Raw genomic sequence first — 21303 nt, 5'->3', positions numbered from 1 at the left:
ATCTCAAACTCCACTGGGTATCAGAAACACCTGGAGAACTTGCTCAATATACAAATGCCCTGGCCCCATCCGGCTTCAGGAAGCCTGGTCTTTCTGCCTTTAATACCGTCTCACGTGACTCTGATACTCACCAACGTTTGAAAATTTAATATTTTGAGATTTTTTAATCCCTCTAAAAAGAATATCTCATTGGTTTGAGTTTGGGGGAATGGAAGGATATGGACATTAGACATAGAAAAAGCAGGAAAAGAAAAAAAAAGAAATAGCAGAAAATCCCTGAAAACCATCACTGCCAAGCAAAAGTGGAGGTGACAGTTCACAGCCTCCCAGGCAGAATTTAAGGAGCCCCTCTCATCCCTCCTTGGGAATGGCGTAGGAATTACATGTGCCCTCTGATCCCAGGAGGATCCTCCTTAAACAAACCTCTCTTGAGTTTTCCCATGACCCAGCCAGGGCTTCTCAGTCCCCAGATTTCCCAGCAGAGCCCCAACCAATAAACCTGCCCTTAAGCAACTGAATGTCATTATCATGAATGTAATTACAGACAGTAATTCTGAGCTCATAAATGCCTCCCACGAATGGAGCCCGTTCCCCAAACCACCACAGCTTCTTTTCTCAGGAAAACGGAGGGCGATCCTATCTGCTACCTCACCCTACACATAGCCTCCCTTGCTTACAAGAAATCCCTGCTCTTGCTGGCGCAGGGGACAGGCTGAGCGGGCTTTAACCAGCTGTGCTTTGGGGATGACTGTCGCCTTGGGTGGAGTCACTCTCAGTATCTCATCCACGCATGTTGCCCAGCTCCATTCACTAGGAAGCCGTGACTACCCAGTTTGGCTGTATTTCTTAATTTCTGTTCAGGCAGGGGAATGAATACCAAATATTAAGAATTTCTGCAGAAAAAACAAATGCTGGAGGCTGTACAAAATACTATGATAACCTGAACATGACTTAAAATGGAGCTTTACATGGGGCGAGGTACCAAAGGTTTAGAGTCCCTGAAAATAGAGTAGACACCATAGAAGCACGCATGGGCGAGAAGGCTTTTCACGTCTGTAGAAACAAAATAAATCTCTTTGGGCCCAGAATTGACCTTTGCATTCAGTGGCTTTATATTTAGCTCATGAAAACCTCAAACCCTCCTGGATAATAGATACCTGCAAGGATTCTTCATAGATATGTGTAGTCCAAAATGCAATCCAGTCTCCCAAGCTCTTAACCTGTTGTTTTCCTTTCATGGAAAGTGAGACTAAGTGTCTGTAATTGCACCAGTAGCCGGCACGACTGGGTCCAGACCTTTCTGATTCGCCATGCATCAAACAGCGGCATGTAAACTGAGGAGAAAGATCCCAGGTCTGGGTAACTCACCTCACCCGATGCCTAGGACGGCCCTTTACACAGGGTGAATTTGCATGGCTCTTTTCTGAATAAGATCAAACGTTACCTCCAAAAGTATTGTAAGATTTTTTTTTAAAGAGGATCATTGCTTACTGGCCGAGTTAGGATATTGCAAATTGCAGCATTTCCACTACTGTGATGGAGAAATCATGTGTTAGCTATTCCTCTATTGTCATAGTCGCTCACAGTCTTCTCCGGTGCTAGAAATCAAGTGTATGGGTACCAGGATTTCCACCCAGCAGCCCAAAGACCAGGAAGGATAAATGCAGCTTCCAAAAGGGGCTGAGGACAGATGAGAAACCACCCTCCCCTACATCCCTGGAGACATCTAGAAGCTTTACAGAGGGTGCTTGTGAAAACCTGAAACATGTTTAAGCCTTGCAGTAAATAATTCAAAATTCATTTTAAATGTTGGAAAGCAGCTTTAAATTCCCAGTTACTCTGCACAGAGCAGGATGGACTTGTCTCTCTGATGCACATACGTATGGTCCTCTATTTCAACGTAAAAGAAAATTCACTTATAAATTGCTGTCTTTCAATCACTGTTTATAATTACTTTAAAAGTAGAACTCTATTTATATTAGTTTTTTTCTTTTGCTTTTGCTTTTGCATTTTGACAGACCTTAGCCTAAGAATTTCTGGAAATACGGATGGCCGGATGACCTCTGTGTTTTAATGTGAATGCATCTACAAATCTATATATTAGCTTGTTTGTTTTCACTCTCTACTTTATTTCCACGTTCAGTAAAGATATTCAAGGAGGTATAATGTGCCACCAGGGAAGGTTAGCATGAGAAAGTTATATTCATTATATTATTCTGGTTTTTTCCTCATTTTCTAGAGAGCAGACCTTCAAGCCCCTATAAACTGAATAGAGAAAACAATACTATATACATAAGCCATTGACTGCCTTTACTTCAACCAAAGAGATTTGGGGTCTTTCATTCTCTGATTAGGGTTGTAAATCGCCCCACACTGAAGCACTATCTGCTGTCTTGAGCTCATCGCACCGCCTGTTTGGGACGACACTGAAACCACCCACACAGCTTCTCTTCCCACTGTTGTAGGCTCTGGGGAGTGGAGGGTAGCAAGGAGAATGGACTTGTCAGTCTTGCACGGCCACGTGGCATGTCCCACTTAAGGAACAGGGTGCCCCTCAGGTCAGCCTGTGATAAAACCCAAGTCAAACCAGGCCGAACCCTGCACGTTTTATGTCCTGAGGCTCTGAAAAGTGTCCACGGCCAGCCCTGACCCTCGAGACCTCAAATGGTCATCTAAGCAGTCACATAAATGGGTGTCAACTTGCTCCAGGGTCATTGCTGTTGGAGTGGGACGGGCAAGAAGGCAGCCTTCCCATGGGGACGCTGATGTCTTTCTAGGCACTAAAAGCCAGGGGGGAGGTGTTGATTACTCCGGCAGGCAATCCAGCTGCAGTGGCCACATGCCCGAGGCTGGTACCCCCCGCATCTTACCACCGCCATCAAGAGGAGGGCCATGTGAACCCGGTCAGCCCGAAAGAATCGGGAAACAACTTGCCTTCCAAAGCTCTCCAACTCAACCCAGTCTTGGCCATGCCAACAGCTCGTCATCTCCTGTGTTTCAACCCTCCAGAAAATGGCCTTCCAGCCTGGGACAAGCCGAAGCGTTGTCCGGACCGCGAGCAGGACTGGAAGCTGGTGGGCATGTCCGAAGGCTGCCTGCGCAGGAAGAGCCCCCCGGAGAGGCGCAGCTCGCTGAAGAATGAACAGTCGTCGCCGCATCTCATCCAGGCTCCCTGGACCAGCTCCATCTTCCATCTGGACCAGGACGATGTGAGCGATCCGAGTGTCCCAGGTGCCCAGACCTTCCAGACAGAAGAGAAGAAGTGTAAAGGTAACCAGATTTTTGTTAGACGGTATCCAGGGTTGCAGCAAGGAAACGAGCTCTTGTTGTGTGTGCGCTCGACTCCTGGACTCCATGCACAGTGTCTGTGGGCTCCCCAGCTGCTCTCTTTCCAAGTTTCTTTATCCCCGAATCTTCTTTTAAACATGAATAAATAAGTGGGTTCCAAAGGAAAGCAATTCATTTCAGTTTCATATTATGTTGGGGCGCTTGGGGAGACATTTTTATTTCTCTAATTAGCAGGAAGGTTGTTAGTTTTGGCTTTAATTCTGTTTTCGAATCTGAGTAGAAACAGACATTGCTATCATTGCATAACTACTTGTTTTGCAGCGCACGCGTGTATGTGCGTGTGTGTGTGTGCGTGTGTGTGTGTGTGTGTGTCTGTGGCCATTACTTTTCCCAATTGTGCCTGTAGCTAATGGGATCTCACAGTCCACCTTTAACCTAAGTAGACAATTCATGTTCAAAAGAGAGATCTGAAGTTGTTTTCTTTTACTCATTAAGTCCTGTGTCATCATCCTGAAAGGCGAGATTATGGTGTTAGGGGGTTGTCACCTCATGACAAAATGTTCAACTGGCCTAAGTTCCTGATTGCATTAGATTTAACTGGTCTTTACCTCAGGTCCCCTCCGCCCTGACAGATGTCTTGGTGCTGATCGCTTTATTGTCTTAGGGCTCCCCAAAATCTTTGCTTCTTAAATCAATTTGTGTCTTTAAAAGTCCAAGTTCATGTAACTCCCCATTCTTCAATTTGGCATTTTTGAAAGGAAGGTCTTTGTCCATTTTCTTTAAGGACTTTGACTCATGATAAAGGTTTAAATGGTGTGTATAAAAACTGGCAATCACATACCAAGATGCGTTCATGAAAGTTTGTAAGGACTTCTATATAGGGCCCATGAAGGACTTTTGCAAACTGTTCTAACTTGAACATAAACACATGACTGAATTTATCCATCTCAAAAAACTGCTGGTCCTTGAGCTTTCCCGAAGACACTTCAAAGGCTCCTTGGAACCAGCAGTTGACCTGGGAAGTTGCACGTGCAGATTGTTTCCGATGAAGATAGGATTATCTAAAAATAATAATAAAATAGCGGTATGAGCTCTGATTTGAACACAGTCAAAACTGTTCTCTTCGGGAGGGTTTGTGTTGGAACTGTCCCTCATCTTTATTATATAAAAGATTTGAAAAATTGAAAAGGATATTTAGAAAAAGAGTAAAACAAGTTTTTTTCAAAGGAGTCAGAATATAGTACAGGGGTGTGTGTGTGTGTGTGTGTGCACATTTACTTCAAATACAATTGAGAATGAGTCTTAGAATTTGTAACCAGGTTGTATCTTTAGATTTTATGAGCTGGCATCAGAACCATGTCACTCCTTGGTTTATAGTGAAATGTCTTGGGTTTACAGGAAACTGCAGTGTCCTCATGATCTAAGGACCTCACAAGCTAAATCTGATTTATTCACAATTGGTATTCATTCATTCATTCCTAGGGCCCATCTATGTCTCCGTCTTTTGTGAGAGATCTTGGCCTTGGGGTTTTTTTTTGTGGGGGGGGTTGCCAGGGGTAGGTAATTAGGTTTATTTTTTTCTTTATTCTTAAAGGAGGTACTGGGGATTGAACCCAGGACCTCATGCATGCTAAGCATGCTCTCTACCACTTGAGCTATACCCTCCCTGGCCTGGGGTATCTAGAGTTCTCGACACTCTACACTTTCCAGTTTGTTGATTCACTTCGAAAGCAAAAAGAAAGAGTTGCTATTTGGATTCAAGACCCTGAGTTTGATCCAGTGGGGAAGACCACAGATTTTTGAGTCTGACATATTTGGGCTAGAACCCAAGTCTTTCTGTCCTTGAGCAAACATATGGCATTACGGATAGAACTGAATAAGGTAATGTATTTATTTAAGCACTTGGCATGCTACTTCTCACGTGATGCTGTCTAAACAGCAGCTTTCTTCTTACTGTGATCATTATTATTAGCCATGCATCATTAAATCACAAATATTCCCTTGGCTGCGCTGTGCACCTGGTAAAGGATGGTGAAGGAAACCAGGACAGTTGAGTGTGGGGTGAGACGTGATGTTTTGGACAGGTTAGGCTTGATAATCCACTTTGCAATCATTTAGCTCTCTTTTGCTGAAAGTCCTTCCTCAAGATTCTAATTTTAAAAGGAAAACAGAGGGAGGGAAATAGCTCAGTAGCAGAGCACGTGCTTAGCATGCACAAGGTCCTGGGTTCAACCCCCAGTACCTCCATTAAAAAAGTAATAATTAAAAAAAAAAGTAAAACAACTGAGGTAATTTCCAGAGCAACCAGGGTTCATGTTGGCAGGAAGGTGAGGCAGGTGCCTCAGTTCAGCATGAAGATGCTCGGAACCTAAGCTGTCATGGCAAAAACCTCATTAATTGCATTTCACTCATTCCCAATGGACACCTGCCTTTGGTGAGGGAGCAGTGAGGCGGGGGAAACAACTTGACTGATTGCTCTTTTCTTTTTGGTGTTGGCCCCCCTCCATCTACTCTGCTTTCCCGCTACCTCCATACAGTCTCTGTGAGCAGAGCTCTGTTTTGCTGGGCATTTATTTCCTGGCCCTCTCTCCAGCCCCCCAAGCACATCTGCTTTCTTATTGCTGGGCTACACTTCCAGGCACACATCCCATCAGTGTGTATTAAGTGCCTACTCTGTGCAGGACATCGTCCTTCATGTCCTGGAAGAAATAGCAGCAGAACCAAAAATATCTCCAAGTAGCCCCATTTCAAGGACCCCCCAAAAAAATATAATTGGACCCTTAAAATGACCCTTAAAGGATACAAAAAGTGCAGGGGGTCAGGGATAAATTAGGAGTTTGGGATTCGCAAATACAAATTCCTATATACAGAATAGATAAACAAGTTCCTGCTGAAGAGCACAGGGAACTGTATTCAATAGCTCATAATAACCTATAATGGAGAAGAATCTGAAAAAGAATATACATATATATGTTTAACTGACTCACTATGCTGTACATCTGAAACTAACACAACATTGTAAGTCAACTATGCTTCAACTGAAAAAAAAAGAATGTGGTGCGGGAGCTCAAAGAACAAATAGACTCCCTGAAGTTGTGCAGAAGCCCATCTCCCAGGGCACCTCCAAGCATGGTTGGGGGCTCTTATGGAAACTATTACTTTCTGCCTCTCTCTCTCTCTCTGTTGATGCAGGTAGAGAAACAGAGGAAGCTTTAGAAGTGTCATAGGCAAGTAGCACTGCCATTGGCATTCAAATGCATGATCCGTGGTTTCATCTCACTAAACAGGGTAGGGTCCAGCTGGGTACTGTCAAACCCGCCTGGTCAGCCACGCAGGGCCAGAGCTATGCAAAAGTCTTGTTTAGCAGATCTCGCGTATTGGGCCATGATGGACTGGATATTTTTTAAATGGTCTTTCACTTCAAGTTGTCTGAGATTTGCTGATTTATGCTTTACAGCATTCTTAATGTTTTTCTTTAGCCTGATTTTTGGTGTGTACCTAATGTCTTGTTTTACGTTTTGATCTGAATACTGCGGTCATTTTAGTCTGCATATACGTGTGCTCCTCTGTGCTCCAGTCATTCTAAGGAAATTAACCGGTAACCCATTTCAATGAATGGAGAGCCCTGGAGCCCTGACATTCTGCTGCAGATCCCACAATTCAAATCTGCTCTAGGACCGGAGGCTATTTCCATCCGGAAGCAAGTGACCCCACTCCCTTTCCCAAGCCACCTTCCTACCACAACGCCACCCCTCCCTTGAGTTTTTGTCACAACTTGAACTGACTGCTCATCCCTGAGGACCACCCCGTACTCCTGCCCACCTCCCCTCTTCCCAGAGTCTGAGATGATGCTCAAAGTTAACCAGCCAGGGGCACTAGCAGCACCTGGACCTTCTTAGAAATGCAGAATCTCGGGCCCCAGCCCAGACTACAGAATTGTAAGCTCTGGGAAGGGGCCCAGGAATCTGAGTGATTCTTGAGTATCAGAAAGTGCCCGAGAATACGCACAAGTCTTAGTACTGGTAAAGGAAGGGGGCTGCCACCTAGTGGACACAGAGGGATGTGCCCTTTTTCTTCCCTTCCTTGAGTGCGCCTGGGGAGCCTCCTGTGTCTCCCTATTCCTGATTAGCCCTTCCTTTAGGCCTGGCTTATTTTAATTGCCAAATGAGTATTCTGCTTAATCACTTAGCCTAGTGACACATCCCTTTGGGACCTGAGCTCTTCTGAGAGTCCCACTCTGTTTGGCTGGATCCCTGTTCCTCATCCAAGTTCTTACAAAGCTTCTCCACTGAACCCTCTTGTGCACTTTTGGGCTTCTCTCCGGGAACCGCAGGTCCCACCAGTCCCACAAGAATGGGTCCGAGACAGATGCATGTGCCCTTGTAGCTAGCTGGACCTTGCCAGCCCTGCTGAACCCAGGCAGTCAGACCTCCACACCTGCATGATTGCCCTTGAGGTCAACCAGGGACCTTCCTGAAACACTGGAACCTGGTGGGAGAAACAAGGCAGGGAATGACCCACCTCTGTGGTTGCATCACAAAAAAGATCAATCTGGTGATTGCACTGAACTTTCTCCGTGGGTCTGCTCTGTGGTTAAAACCAGGAGAATTTCATCTCAGATGCCCAGGAAGGCAAGAAAAGATAGTCAAAATCATCTTACTAAAAAGTTACTTTTCTCACTATAAAAGCTTCCCATGTACAAAAAGTGAAAATTTCCCAAACGCTTAAAAAAAGAAAACTTTTAAAATTCATCGATAATTCCATCCTCCAAAGACAAGCGGTATAAAAATCTTTGTTAGATTTCAGTCTTTTTTTCTATGCATACCTGTTTTTTACAAACTTGGAATCACCCTAGGCATACCATTTTTAACCAGCTGTTAATGCTTAAACATACATCATGATCCTGTTCCCTTGTTGTTAAATATTCCTCTGAATCCGAACTTCTATTGGCTGTAGATTATTCTTGCTTATAGATATACTATAGTTTATTAAAACTATCCCCAAGATTTAGATCAGTTAAAGTAATTTTTAAAACAATAGCTTATGTGAGCAAAGGCGCAGACTATTAACTCATGGTCTTCATGAGGAAGAAAAAAAATGAATCAAATCACCAATGACCATTTTAAATGATGTAAATTCTCATTTACCCAAATAACAAAGGGTTCTCAAAATGAGAGATGCAAAGTCAAGTCTGTGTGCATTATAATCTTTCAAGTTAGACAGTCACATTTTCAGCAAGGGATTGCTATCTTTGTCCTTGAGAAAAATACAAGGACATCTTCAGGTAAATGAGTACTTTAGAAGGTGGAGGATTAAAAAGCTTGAGCCCTCCACTAGTAGACCATCTGCTCCATCCATTTCCACTCTCCTCTCTGTCCCTTGCTCCCCACCCATCAGGGAGGGCGGTCCCCGCTGAGAGCGGCAGGTGTGATTCGTCTACCTCAAGGCACTGGGGAGCAGCCTTAGCGTCAACAGGAGAGTAAGTGCTCTCCACCAGCTTCTGGGATATGCTAGAGAGCACTGAGACTTGATCCTTCAAAGGCAGGGAGGTGCGCGCATAAGAAGCCCAGGGCAGGTAGAAATAGAAGGGCCAGAAAAGAAAAAAAAAAACAAAAAAGCCATCAGCTAGAGGGAAGGGGAGGGGAAGCTGAGAACAGCAATGTCCAAGGAAGGCTAATCTCAGAATTTAGGGCTCTATTCCACCCAATTTCAGTTTTCACTGAGATGCATCACGGCATGGTGAGGGGACCACGAGCTTTGCAAGGTCAATTCTGCAGCATCTATTACAATGTAAAATTCAGACATGATTTGAACCAGCTGTCATTCTTAGAATAGTCCGTCCAGTGGAAGTACTCACACAAGGGCGCAAAGATCTGTGTTCAAAAGTTTTCTTTGCACCTTTGTTTATATTACTGAAAGATTGGAATGCTCAAATAAATGATGGTCTATTTAAAGCAGCTACTAGAAAACACATTTTTCAAAAAGGGCGGTTTTAGCAAAATGTAATGGAAAAGCAACCATTCATTTAGTATGATCCCAGATATAGTTTTAAAAGTCTATAGTTGCATGTGCACACATAGAAAAAGTTTCCTGGATACACATCACCCTTGTGACAGTAGATACCTTAAAAAGGAAAGAGTGAAATGAAGAAGGATGGTAATATTAACTTGATACACAGTGGCAGATATTTTTTACAGTAAGAATGTATTAGTGAATAACTTGTGTCTTTTTTTTATGTTAAGATCTTATGCTTTACAGTCAGACAAGCTTAGGTTGGCTTTTTACTCTTTAATTTACCCACACAGGGCAATTTTTTTTTAACTTCTTTGACCCTGAGTCCACTCAATGTTAAATGAGGTAATAATACCCAGGTTTCAGATTTGTTGTAAAGATGAAAGATAATGTATGTAAAGCATAGTGCCTGCCACTTAGAGACTAAATGATACCTGTTCCTCAAATGTGAATAGTCTGTTAGCCTGGTGTCCCCTTCCTCCAGTTTTTGTCACCCTTTTGCGCCTTGAAACCGGTTGACAAACGGTATAAACATTCACGGAGGGAAGCAGAGCAAACCATCACGCACACAGCTGCGGGAGAGGCGTGAGCCACCAGAAGGAGAATCCGCAGCAACAACCAAGCTATTATGAAACCTTTGAAAAAAAGGTTTAAGAAATTAAATAAGAAACTAAGAAAAGTACGAAGGAGCTGAAATGTCATTTGCACCAGGCAGCCTGGCTCTAGCATCAGAGCTCTTTACTATTAAATTATTATTTTTTCATTGAAATGTAGTTGATTTACAATGTTGGTTTCAGGTATACTGCAAAGCGATTCAGTTATATATATACATAATTTTTTTCTTTTCAGATTCTCTTCCGTTATAAGTTATTCCAAGACATGGAGGGGAGGGTATAGCTCAGTGGTAAAGCACATGCTTAGCGTGCATGAGGTCCTGGGTTCAATTGCCAGTACCTCCGTTAAATAAAAGAAAATAATAAATAAGTAAACATAACTACCTCCTCCACAAAAAATAAATAAACAAATAAATAAAATGAAATGAAATCTCCATTAGAAAAGAAAGTAATTGAATATAGTTCCCCGTGCTATACAGTAAATCCTTGTTGTTTATCTTCTTATGTACGGTAATGTGTGTCTGTTAATCTCCAACCTTTAACTCACCCCTCCCCCACCTTTTCCCCTTTGGTGACTGTAGTTTGTTTTCCATGTCCATTAGTCTGTTTTTGGTTTATAAAAAGAATCTGTATCATTTTTTATTCCACATATAAGTGTTATATTATATGATATCTATCTTTTTCTGACTTATTTCACTCTATGATAATCTCTAGGTCCATCCATATTGCTGCAAATGGCATTATTTCATTTTTTATGGCTGAGTAGCATTCCATTGTATAAATATACCACAACTTCTTTATCTAGTCATCTGTCGATGGACATTTAGGTTGCTTCCATGTCTTGGCTATTGTAAATAGTGCTGCTATGAACACTGGGGTGCATGTGTCTTTTCAAATTAGAATCTTCTCCAGATATTACCATTATATTATTATAACACAAAAGGGCAAGAGAATTCCAGGCACCCTAAGGAAGAAATCTCAAACCACGGAGGAGACACTGGTCTACACTGAGAGCAAGGTGCAGGGCAGTGGGACCTGCTGAGACGGGAGAGGTGGGTCTTAGCACATACCTAGTTTTCAGCCTCAGGTCAAATTCTGGTGCTGCCACTTACTAGCCATTGACCTTGAGCAAGTCACTTACCCTGCCCGAGCCTGTTTCCTCGTCTACAAAACGGGGGACCCTCTCTCACAGAATTGTAGAAAGAAATAAGCCCTTAGATGATTTCACGGGACACAGTGAGTGCTCAATAAATAAGTTATTTTCTCATAATGAAGCTTGGAAACCTGGAGCAGATAAGGTACTAGAGCTGCAGAACACCCATGTCAGAATAATCACTAAGTCGATACTGGCAGGACTGCAGTTTCCATAGCCGGGAATATAATGGATGCAGTGGGAGCAGACCTGGTAGCCAAATCCCATGATGCTCCCAATAGGCAGTTTTCATCCAGAATCAGGTACAACATGAGTTAGTTAACTTATTGACCTTGCGTTGAAGTTGAACACCTATTACTGGGAGAGTCAGCCTTACAGAGACAGCATAGGGGACCAATGGAATTCAGAGTCCTTCCCTTCTCCCACGGGCTGCCCTGAATGCCTGCAGTTCCATCATGGCCCTTTCTCTGTGGTCTTTCAAAATGCAAACCTCCTGGCTGGGTCTCTGACCAAGTCACTAGCATCTGCAAGTGGAGAACTGGGTCAGATTCCTTTCCTCTTTGGCAAGATCCAATAAAGGCTATGGAAGAAGTGGAAATGGAAGGAGGCCAGGAAAGAGGTAAGCATCACAGGGAAATGGAGGAGCGAGAGAGAAAATAAAGAGCAAGACTCCCACATAGCACTGTGCAGGTTGTCGGGTTGTGCACTGAGCAATAGGCATGACGTTCCCCTCAGACACGGTGCCTTGAAAACTAACATCACCTACCTCACTGCTTGCCAGGAGCTGACCTGGAACACAGGATAAAAATACAAAGTTCCACTCAAATTTAGACAAATGCTTGAATGGCATATTGATGGTTGTCTATCAAGATATTCCAAGACAGATAACACTGTTTTGTATGATGTAAATTTGCTGAGAGAGTAAAACTTAAATGTTCTCACACACACAAAAAAATACGTATGTGTATATATATATAGTGATGGATGTGCTAATTAACTACATTTCACTATGTATAAATATATCAAAGCATCACGATGTATGCTTTAAATAAATATCTTGCAATTTTGTTTGTCAGGTATACCCCAATAAAGCTGAAAAAAAAAGACATTCCAAGAATCCTGATGTTACACAGCTGGCCTGCTGTGTCAAGTCTTACGGATGGTGCCCAGCACATAGTGGACACCTAGGGAATGTTTAGAACAGAAGTCTATGATTGGCTTCTGCCTCTGAAACTTTCCCGCTGTTTAACCTGGGACAAATCACTAACTCTCTCCAACAAATACCGTAATCAGAGATTAGGTGGCCACAAAGAAGCCAAGAACATCCACCAAGGCACCACTTTAAAGTAGCTCTTCAATATGATACCCGTATTTCCCCCTGTGGGGAAAATACACTGAATCAGTACTGGCCCCAAAAACCTATGATCATCAGAAAAACAGAGCACCAGCTCCAGGATAAATTGGGAAATCAGTCGCCTTACGCTGCCTCCTTCAGTGTCTGGACCAGCTCCCCCAGGAACAGAGTCTCCAGGCTGTTCTCAGTTCTCAGAAAGTCTAGGCTTCGTCCCCCGTCAGCTTCTGAAAATGTCCTCACGTGCCATAATAAACGTATTCCCCCGAAGGTGTTGGTGATGGGTACCACCTTCTGTCCTTACCTCCGCAGGGCAGAGGCTTTGGGTTTTGAAAACCCCAGAGACGCAGAGGCCCCACGCCAGGCACACGTCTGGCAGTGGCATTGCAGATGGAGCAGCAGGTCTCCCGGGGACCACTTCACCTGCACTTGTCACCTATATTGACTCAGGGATGGATAGTCTCTTCTGTGCCGGCTGCTAATGATGAGCTGTCTTTAGAGATTAACCTCGGTTCTGGACCAGTTCAGCCTCCTTGACTTGACCTGCAAAGATACCAGAAATCCAGAACCAGCCAGACTTTGGAAAAGAGTAGGAAGTCCTCCATGGTCCAGAGCACTGATCTGAAACAACTGTTATCTCTGGTGAACCACTATCCCCACGGCATTTGTCAGTATTGGTTTACATAAAAGACTTGCCTTTATTAAACTTTACTGCCTCTTAAAATATAGAACTGTATTGCAAATATGACTATTCAACTCAATTAGCTATAATGTGAAGTCACTCAGCATGAGTTGGAATATTGTGTGGGTTGATGGTTTATTAGTCTAGCTGGCAATATTCAGGCAGTGGCAGGTTTTACCCATCCCCAGAACGTGTGTCCCAGAATGTGCCGCTACAAAGGTCATACTACTGTAAGCCAAGCCTCAGAACTAATGAAAAGATACTTATTTGGTCCCTTGTTTGCCTAGCTCTGGAAAGAACGTCTTATAATAAGCCTAAGATATAAAACTAAAGGTCAAAACTGTAAGTAAAAGAAGCTCCTGACTTTAAGGGGGAAAAAAATGCATGTTAATTTTGGCAGAAGTTTCAATTGACCGGGTTTCCAAGGAGACAAGTGTCTGCGGTGGGTCCATCTCATTTAACATTTAGGGCCGGACGTGGGGGTAGTGCTTTCCTGTTCTCTCTTTCTGGTTGCACATATGCTCATTCTTAACTTTACAGTGATCATTCTATGTTTGAGTCTTTCTTCCTCCTCAAACAAAGGAAGTGAATGCTCATTCTTACGATTTTTTTTTACAATATTTCGTAGTATTAAGAATATAAGCCTTCAAGAATTAAGAATATTAAGAATAGTGGTAATCACTAAGAGTAAGAAGGTAACACTCATCAATCTGACATACCCTTCTTACTTAGATGAATCGCGGGCTGTTTAACTTTGCTGCTTATTTGCCTGCAAATTGGCTTCCTTTAATTTTTTTTCCTTTCAGTTATATTGAGGTATGATTGACATACAGCACTGTATGAGTTTAAGGTGTACAGCGTAATGATTCTAAACAGCTTTCATATATGACCTACAGCAGTGTTAACTATACGTATCATGTTGTATGTTACATCCTTAGTACTTACGTATCTTATAGCTGGAAGTGTGCACATTTTGACCACCTTTATCCAATTCCCCCTCCCCACACCGCAGCCCACCCCTGCCTCTGGTAACCACAAACCTGATCTCTTTCTCTATGAGTTTATTTGTTTGGGAAGTATAATTTACCTGCAACACTATGCTGGTTCCTGGTGCACAACTCAGCGATTCAGTGTTTCTAGATATTTCAAAATGATCACCACCAAATCTGCTTACTTTTTGAGTTGGTTTCTGTTTTTAAGAGTTGAACTGGAAAAAAATTGGTGGCAAGGGACTATCATGTCTTCAAGTTTGAGTGAGCTGTGTGTTTTCTGGGAAGATCTGTTGATGCAAACCTACAAATTCCTTTTTATTTGATTTTAAAGCAATCTCAGCTTTACCAAAAAGTGGAAATGGTGCAGAGAACTCCCATATGCCCTTCAGCTGGAGTCACCAAGTGTTAACATGTTGCCGCGTTGGCTTTATCATTCTGGTTGTGTGAAGACTACGTGTTTGTTTGCATATATACATATTATCTTTCAGAACCATTTGAGAGTAAGTTACAGACATCATGCCCCTTTAAATACATCAATGTGTCTCCTAAAAGCAAAGAAGTTCTCTTAGAAAACCATCGTACAACCATCAAAGTCAGGAAACTTAACATGGATGCGTACCACTATCTAATTTACCAGCTTTATTTAATTTTCACAAATTGTCCCTCCCCACCCCTCTCCCCACCACCCCCGGAGGGCAGGTCAAGGCTGAGACCAGGGCTAGAGAGAGGACGCGTCTCTGGCTCTCGACTTCATATTCCGCAAGCAAGGCTGGGCTAGGCCACTGCCCGCTGCTCCCGATACCGGTTTTGTTTTCTGGGCCAGGACCTTCCATTTCGTCTCTGTGTCTGTTTACTCTGGACCAGCTCACAAGCTCTCTTTGTCCTTCACTTTCACAGCACTTGACATCTGTGAAGAGTGCAGGCTGATTATTTTGCAGAATGCCCCGCAGTTTGGGTCTGACGGATGCTTCCTCATGGTTAGAATCAGATCATGCCTGTTGGGCAAAAATACAAGAACAACAACAACAAAAATGTTGTCTTGCATGATGTTTGTTCCTATAAAAATCTGAATTTAAGTGTGTGATTCAGAAATAGTTTCCGATCTTCCGAACCACCCACGTCTCTCTGAGGCACCCATTCAGTGCTGGAAGGGTGCGTGTCTCAAGAATGAAAGTTACTTGTCTCTCTGTTACCTGTGACATTTTTAAGGAAGGTGTGAGTGACAGGGTGTTGCTTACCTGGAGGCCACGTTTCTTTGTAGCAGGACAGAAAGCAGATTCCCCGCCATCTGAGGACTTTCCTAAGGAGAGAAAATAGTCGCTTGTGACCTGGACGTTCATTTCTTTCCACGATCTAGTAAATTACAAAACAACTAAGGTTGTGGTGGATTTCAGGTGAATCTTGATATCTGCTGTGCGTCTTTCTAGACTGTTTTTGACATCTGAAATAGAGTGAAGAATTTCCCCTCGCCAGTCCTAGATCTCAAGGGTCTCAGGGTACCAGCATGAAGTAGATCCATTTTTGAAAACATTTACAAGTCCCCGTTTATTCCCCTCCTGCTTCAAGGCCCAGTTCAAATCTCACTTCTGCCGTGATTCTCCATTCCCCGTCAGGATGAATTTCTCTCTTCACACTGTCACGAAGTTTTACTAAAGGACTTACTGTGCTCTGCCCTGTCTTCCCGTGGCTTCTGAACATGACTGTTGGATTCCCTGGGACTGTGAGTTCATTGTGATTTATATCAGAAATGTTTTTAATGGATGTTCCTGGAGAATGTCATTCTAAGTGAAGTAAGCCAGAAAGAGAAAGAAAAATACCATATGAGATCACTCATATGTGGAATCTAAAAAAACAAAACAAAACATAAATACAAAACAGAAACAGACTCATAGACATAGAAAACAAACTTGTGGTTGCCAAGGGGGCGGGGGGTGGGAAGGGACAGACTGGGATTTCAAAATGTAGAATAGATAAAATAAGATTATACTGTATGGCACAGGGAAATATATACAAGATCTTGTGGTAGCTCACAGAGAAAACAATGTGACAATGAATATATATGTGTTCATGTATAACGGAAAAATTGTGCTCTACACTAGAATTTGACACAACATTGTAAAATGATTATAAATCAATAAAAATGTTAAAAAGAAAAACAAAAAACAAAAGAAATGTTTTTAGTGTGTCCCACCTGCCCAGGGCTGTGCTGGATGCTGAGAGAAGGAAGCTGGGGGAGACACCCTGCCTCCTGCATGGGGTTTCCAAATGGAAATGCTGGAAGAGCTGTGAACTTAGACTTGAGATGAGGAGCAACTCTGTGGATGGCCAAGCAATGGTGAAAATTCTGTTGGCTGACATTTGTCTTAGAGAAGAATAAAGAAGAATCTGGGAAAGGTAGAGCTCAGTGGTAGAATGCGTGTCTAGCAGGCATGAGGTCTTGGGTTCAATCCCCAGTACCTCCATTAAAAATAAACAAATAAATAAACCTAATTAGCCCCCCAATTTTTTTTTAAAAGCCAAGAAATAATGATTTAAGCTTTAAAAAAGGAATCTAACTCACATTGTTTCACAAATAATAACTCCATTTTCCTCCACGTTCACTTAACACTGGGGGTACTAGGGTGTCAGATACTGGCTTCTGTTTGTTGATATGCTTTCTTAGTTTGGTTGCAAATTTCAGGGGAAAGTCATGTCTTCCTCCTATGGTATATCCTCCGTGAGACCTAGAAAACTAACATACGTAGTATTGGTGTATAAATGTGTGAACTTCCTAATTTTCCTTAGCTTGACAAGCAGTTTTAATTACCTCGAGCTATTTGTAATCTCACAACTATTTTGGTAAAGCTTGGTTGAGATGTATTTTACGCATCATGAAATTCCTCTGTTTTAAGTGTACAGTTCTGTAATTGTTAGTATAGTTACCGAGTTGGGCAACCATGACCACAATCTTATTTTAGAATATTTCCATCTCCTCCAGAGAAACCAGAAGCTGACTTGCAGTTACCCTTCATTCCTGTACCCAGCCCTGGGCGCCCACTCACCTGCTTTCTGTCCATACAGATTATTTTTCGTGGACCCTACACAAAAGTGGAATCATACGATAAGACTGATGTCTTTCACTTAACATACTGCTTTTGAAGTTCATCCATGCTGTAGCATGGATGAGAACTTCATCTGAACTTTTTACCTCTAATTATTCTTCATGATACTTTCAAGTGTAAGTGGGGAACTGGAGCCTTTAATGAACAAAGAATACATCTTTTGAAAACATGGCAGGGTCTAGATATTGCATTAGTTGTTCTTAAAGGTGAAAAAGCAAAGTAAATGCAGATGACTCAATCACTCATTCATTCTTCCTGTTATTCAGGGAAATCTGTCATAAAATTAATCTCTGATATGTTATTCTAGAATAAAGAAAGTGTACTATAGCTGTTAAATGTCGAAATCATTCTACTCAAATAAGCACTCAACTTTTCAAATCAAGTCCATCAGTGTGAATTACAGTGAAATAATCATCTTAACACATTAAATTAGTAGGAAATGGATCTACTTGGTGTGGGTGATTAAATTAGAAGCAATTAGAAATTAAAGAATACATAAAATGAGTGACCATGTGATATACATGCCAAGCATATACGATATCCTTTTTAAAAAAAGTAAAATGTTGAAGAGCATTGTTTTCTCCTCGAGGTAGAGAAACAAACATTTAGATCAAAATACACATATGAAGTAGCATTAAATTAGGCACATCTTTGGAAAAACAGATAAATCATCCCAGTGATCTTAGAATGTGTGTTAAAACACATAATTAGTTGCCCAGAATTCTCAAAACATTAAAATAATTCTCTATTTAGAAAAGCAGTGTGGAGGAGGAGGGTATATAGCTCAGTGGTAGAGCACGTGCTTAGCATGCATGAGGTCCTGGGTTCAATCCCCAGTACCTCCATTTAAAAATAAATAAATAAACCTGATTACCACCCCCTAAAAAATGTTTTTAAGAAGTATAAAAGAAACTTAAAAAAAAGTATGGGGAAGCAAGATAAGCAAGTTCTAGAATAGCAATTCAAGAGCTGAAGTTTCAGTGCTGACATCTTCCCTTAGTAACTGCGTAAGGGTGAGATAACCTCTCCTCAGTTTCCCACTGTCAGATGAGTGGAAATGCCCACCCCTGCGCGAGCCTTGTTGGTTGGTTGTGAAGATAACGCGCAGTAGACCCCATCATCGTTACGTAGCCCGTGCCCTAATTAAAGCTACACCAGAACTCAAATGTTAGGGTATGTTTCCCAGACTCTGATGGTCATACTTCATAAAGTAGAGTCATGAGAGGCTTGCTTTCGAATCAAATGTTCGTTCGTGAAAAAGAGCAGAGATTCCACTGTTACCTTAGAAAAGAGAAGACTTCAGAGCTGATAACAGGGGGTTCTGAAATCTATTTTAAAAGCCTTACTTTGTTTCTCAATCTCCAGCCTTAAGGGTGCTGGTCTGTATTTACTTTTGTGTATGTAAGCTTTTCGTCTGGTCTGGATTCTGACCTCTTTTGGGTGGGAAAGGCGGTAACTAGGCTTATTTATTTACTTACTTATTGTTAATGGAGGTGCTGGGGATTGAACCCAGGACCTCATGCATGCTAAGCATGTGCTCTACCACTGAGCTACACCCTCACCACCCCTCTCCCCACCCCAAGCTCTTTTTGAATATTATCTCACTCTTTCTAAGCACAAGGAGACCTTATGATTTGCCTTTGGTCTTAGGAAACATCAGACAGAATATAACCCTTAACCTTCAACCTGGGAGCTCTAGTAAGCAAGACATTGTGCTGGAATGCCAGTCATCCATCAACACTCCTCCATCCGCTGGAAATGCTATGGAAAAGAGGCTTTGAAATCACGCCAATGTCTCTGGGAATTTTGAGCATTACAACCCATTACTTGAAAACTTAAATGGAACAAATCTTGACTTTAGGCTGAAAGCCGACTATACGTTATTTTCCCATATGCAAGAGAGAATTTGATGAACTAAGCATCCATCAAGTATGATTAGGGGGAAGGTATAGCTCAGTGGCAGAGCACATGTTTAGCATACATGAGGTCCTGGGTTCAATCCCCAGTGCCTCCATAAAAATAAATAAAAACAAAACAAATAAATTTTAGAAAACTAATTACCTCCCTCCCACCCCCCACAAAAGAAGAATGTTTAGAAATATTTTGAGCATATAAAATTCCCCTGTCTAACACAATTAAGTTTCTAGGCCCTGCAAGGAGGACAATTAATAAGCTGTGAAGAATCACTGCATATCAGGGTCTTTTTTTTTTTTGAAGTGATAAGAACCTAAAGATTCTTTTTTTAAAATATATTTTTATTGAAATATAGTCAGTTTACAATATTGTGTCAATTTCTGGTGTACAGCCCAATGCTTTAGTCATAGAGGAACATACATATATTTGTTTTCATATTCTTTTTAACCGTAAGTTACTAAAAGATATTGGATATAGTTCCCTGTGCTATACAGTATGAACTTGTTGTTTACCTATTTTATGTATAGTAGTTAGTATCTACAAATTTCGAACTCCCAATTTATCCCTTCCCACCCTCTTCCTCCCCGGGTAACCATAAGTTTGTTTTCTAAGTCTGTAAGTCTGTTTCTATTTTGTAAATGAGTTTGTTTATCTTTAGTTTGTTTTAGATTTAACATATGAATGATATCATATGATATTTTTCTTTCTTTTTCTGGCTTACTTCACTTAGAATGACATTGATTTATTCAAGTAGTTTCCCAGAAGGCAGCTCGGGCATGCAGGTCAGGTGCAGAGACGCAAAGCCTCCTCGACATTCGTTATGAGACTGAGCTCATCACAGTCCGTGGTGTCCCGGACCCCACTGTAAGCTACCGAGGGTATAAGGACAGCGAACTCAAGGCATATCTTATAGCCACATCCCATTTTCCAACTTACCATCCTGTTTCCATGGAGAAAATACATCATAAATCACAATCTGGAGGATTATAATGTTTAGGGCATTCAGCCGTTGTCTACTCCCATTCACTCATGTGTTAAGCAATTATTATATGCTTATTGTGAATCCTTAAAATAACTTAAATATCCAGGAAATAAGCACTATACTTTAATCTGTAATTTATACATTGGCTTTAAGAGAACAAAGGTATAAACATAAATAATTATTTCAGCTTCAGTGCATGGAAAGGTAAGATGCTTCTTGGAGATGCAATATCTTGGAAATAAACTTGGGGCTTGCAGCCAAATAAACCCACACTGAAGTCACCCCTGATCAGCCCTATGATCTTGGGTGAGTTCCCTAACCCGTCCAGCTCCCAGTGTCCTCATCTCTAAAACAGGAACGATGCTGTCTACCTACCAGATCATTTGAGGTTTCAATGATACCGTCCACACTAAGGCCATTTCATGGAACCTGGATCACCGTGTGGAAGACAGCTAAGGCCAGAAAGGGGGACCATGTGTGACCAAGGCAGATGCAGAGATGCTGTTCAGCAAAACCAGAAATGCCAGAGGTCAGGTTATATGAGCGAGCGGCAAGAGATTGGGATAAAAAACAATCCAGGGCCACCTTCTGAAAGACCTGTAAGGCTTTAAACGTTTTCTTAAAAGGTGTGATTTCAATCTGGGATGAGGGTTGAGAGAAGGAATCGGTGAGATGTTTTGGATTCTGTGGCAGACGAAGGGAAAGTCAGAATAAGGTTAGAGGCATAGACACCTGTTGGGTTCACCGACTTTTCTCTTAAAGAGAAGAAGTGAGGAGTTTCATGAAGGTAGTGGCAATCTGGATTAGTCAGCTTTTTGGGACCAGATTGTGACGAAGCCAGAGAGAGAGAAATAAGCTGCAAGGAAAAGTCAAAGCAGGCAGGTTTTGCTGAAACAGATCTGGGTTTGAATCCTGACTCTTCCAATTACCAGCTGTGCCACTTTGGACAAATGAATGGTTTTTTAATCCATTTTTTGTTAATATGCATAGTCCTGGCTGCCCTGAGGGACCACCCATAAGGATTAATAAGATAATGTTTATACACACCCAGCACGGAATCTGAGATGAGCTCAGTCTCAGTGTTGGGGGCACCGCAGAGGCATTCGGGGGGAAATGTTGGGTAGGTGGCTGGACCTGCAGGTCTAGGGGAGCACAATTTAGCACCACAAGCAAACAGGGCAAGAGTCGGAGTTGTGGGCATTGATGAGGTCACC

At 42.1% G+C, this 21303-nt stretch overlaps 1 protein-coding gene across 14 annotated transcripts in view; it reads left to right on the top strand.

Annotated features, from left to right (window-relative positions):
* Positions 1-21303, top strand: part of THRB (thyroid hormone receptor beta) — a 382671-nt gene that overhangs the window by 304231 nt on the left and 57137 nt on the right. For 11 of the 14 annotated variants that reach the window (XM_031677738.2, XM_072949695.1, XM_072949660.1 and 8 more), the window contains one exon: positions 3010-3270. The exons of the other annotated variants lie outside the window; for them this stretch is intronic. In XM_031677738.2, the coding sequence (XP_031533598.1) occupies positions 3010-3270 (261 nt within the window). The remainder of the gene's footprint in view (positions 1-3009; positions 3271-21303) is intronic. 14 annotated transcript variants of the gene reach the window in all.

This window comes from Vicugna pacos, chromosome 1 (genome assembly GCF_048564905.1).
Source record: "Vicugna pacos chromosome 1, VicPac4, whole genome shotgun sequence".
In the NCBI taxonomy this organism is placed as follows: domain Eukaryota; kingdom Metazoa; phylum Chordata; class Mammalia; order Artiodactyla; family Camelidae; genus Vicugna; species Vicugna pacos.
The sequence above is the reverse complement of the archived record's forward strand: the minus strand, read 5'-3'. Positions and strand labels throughout refer to the sequence as shown.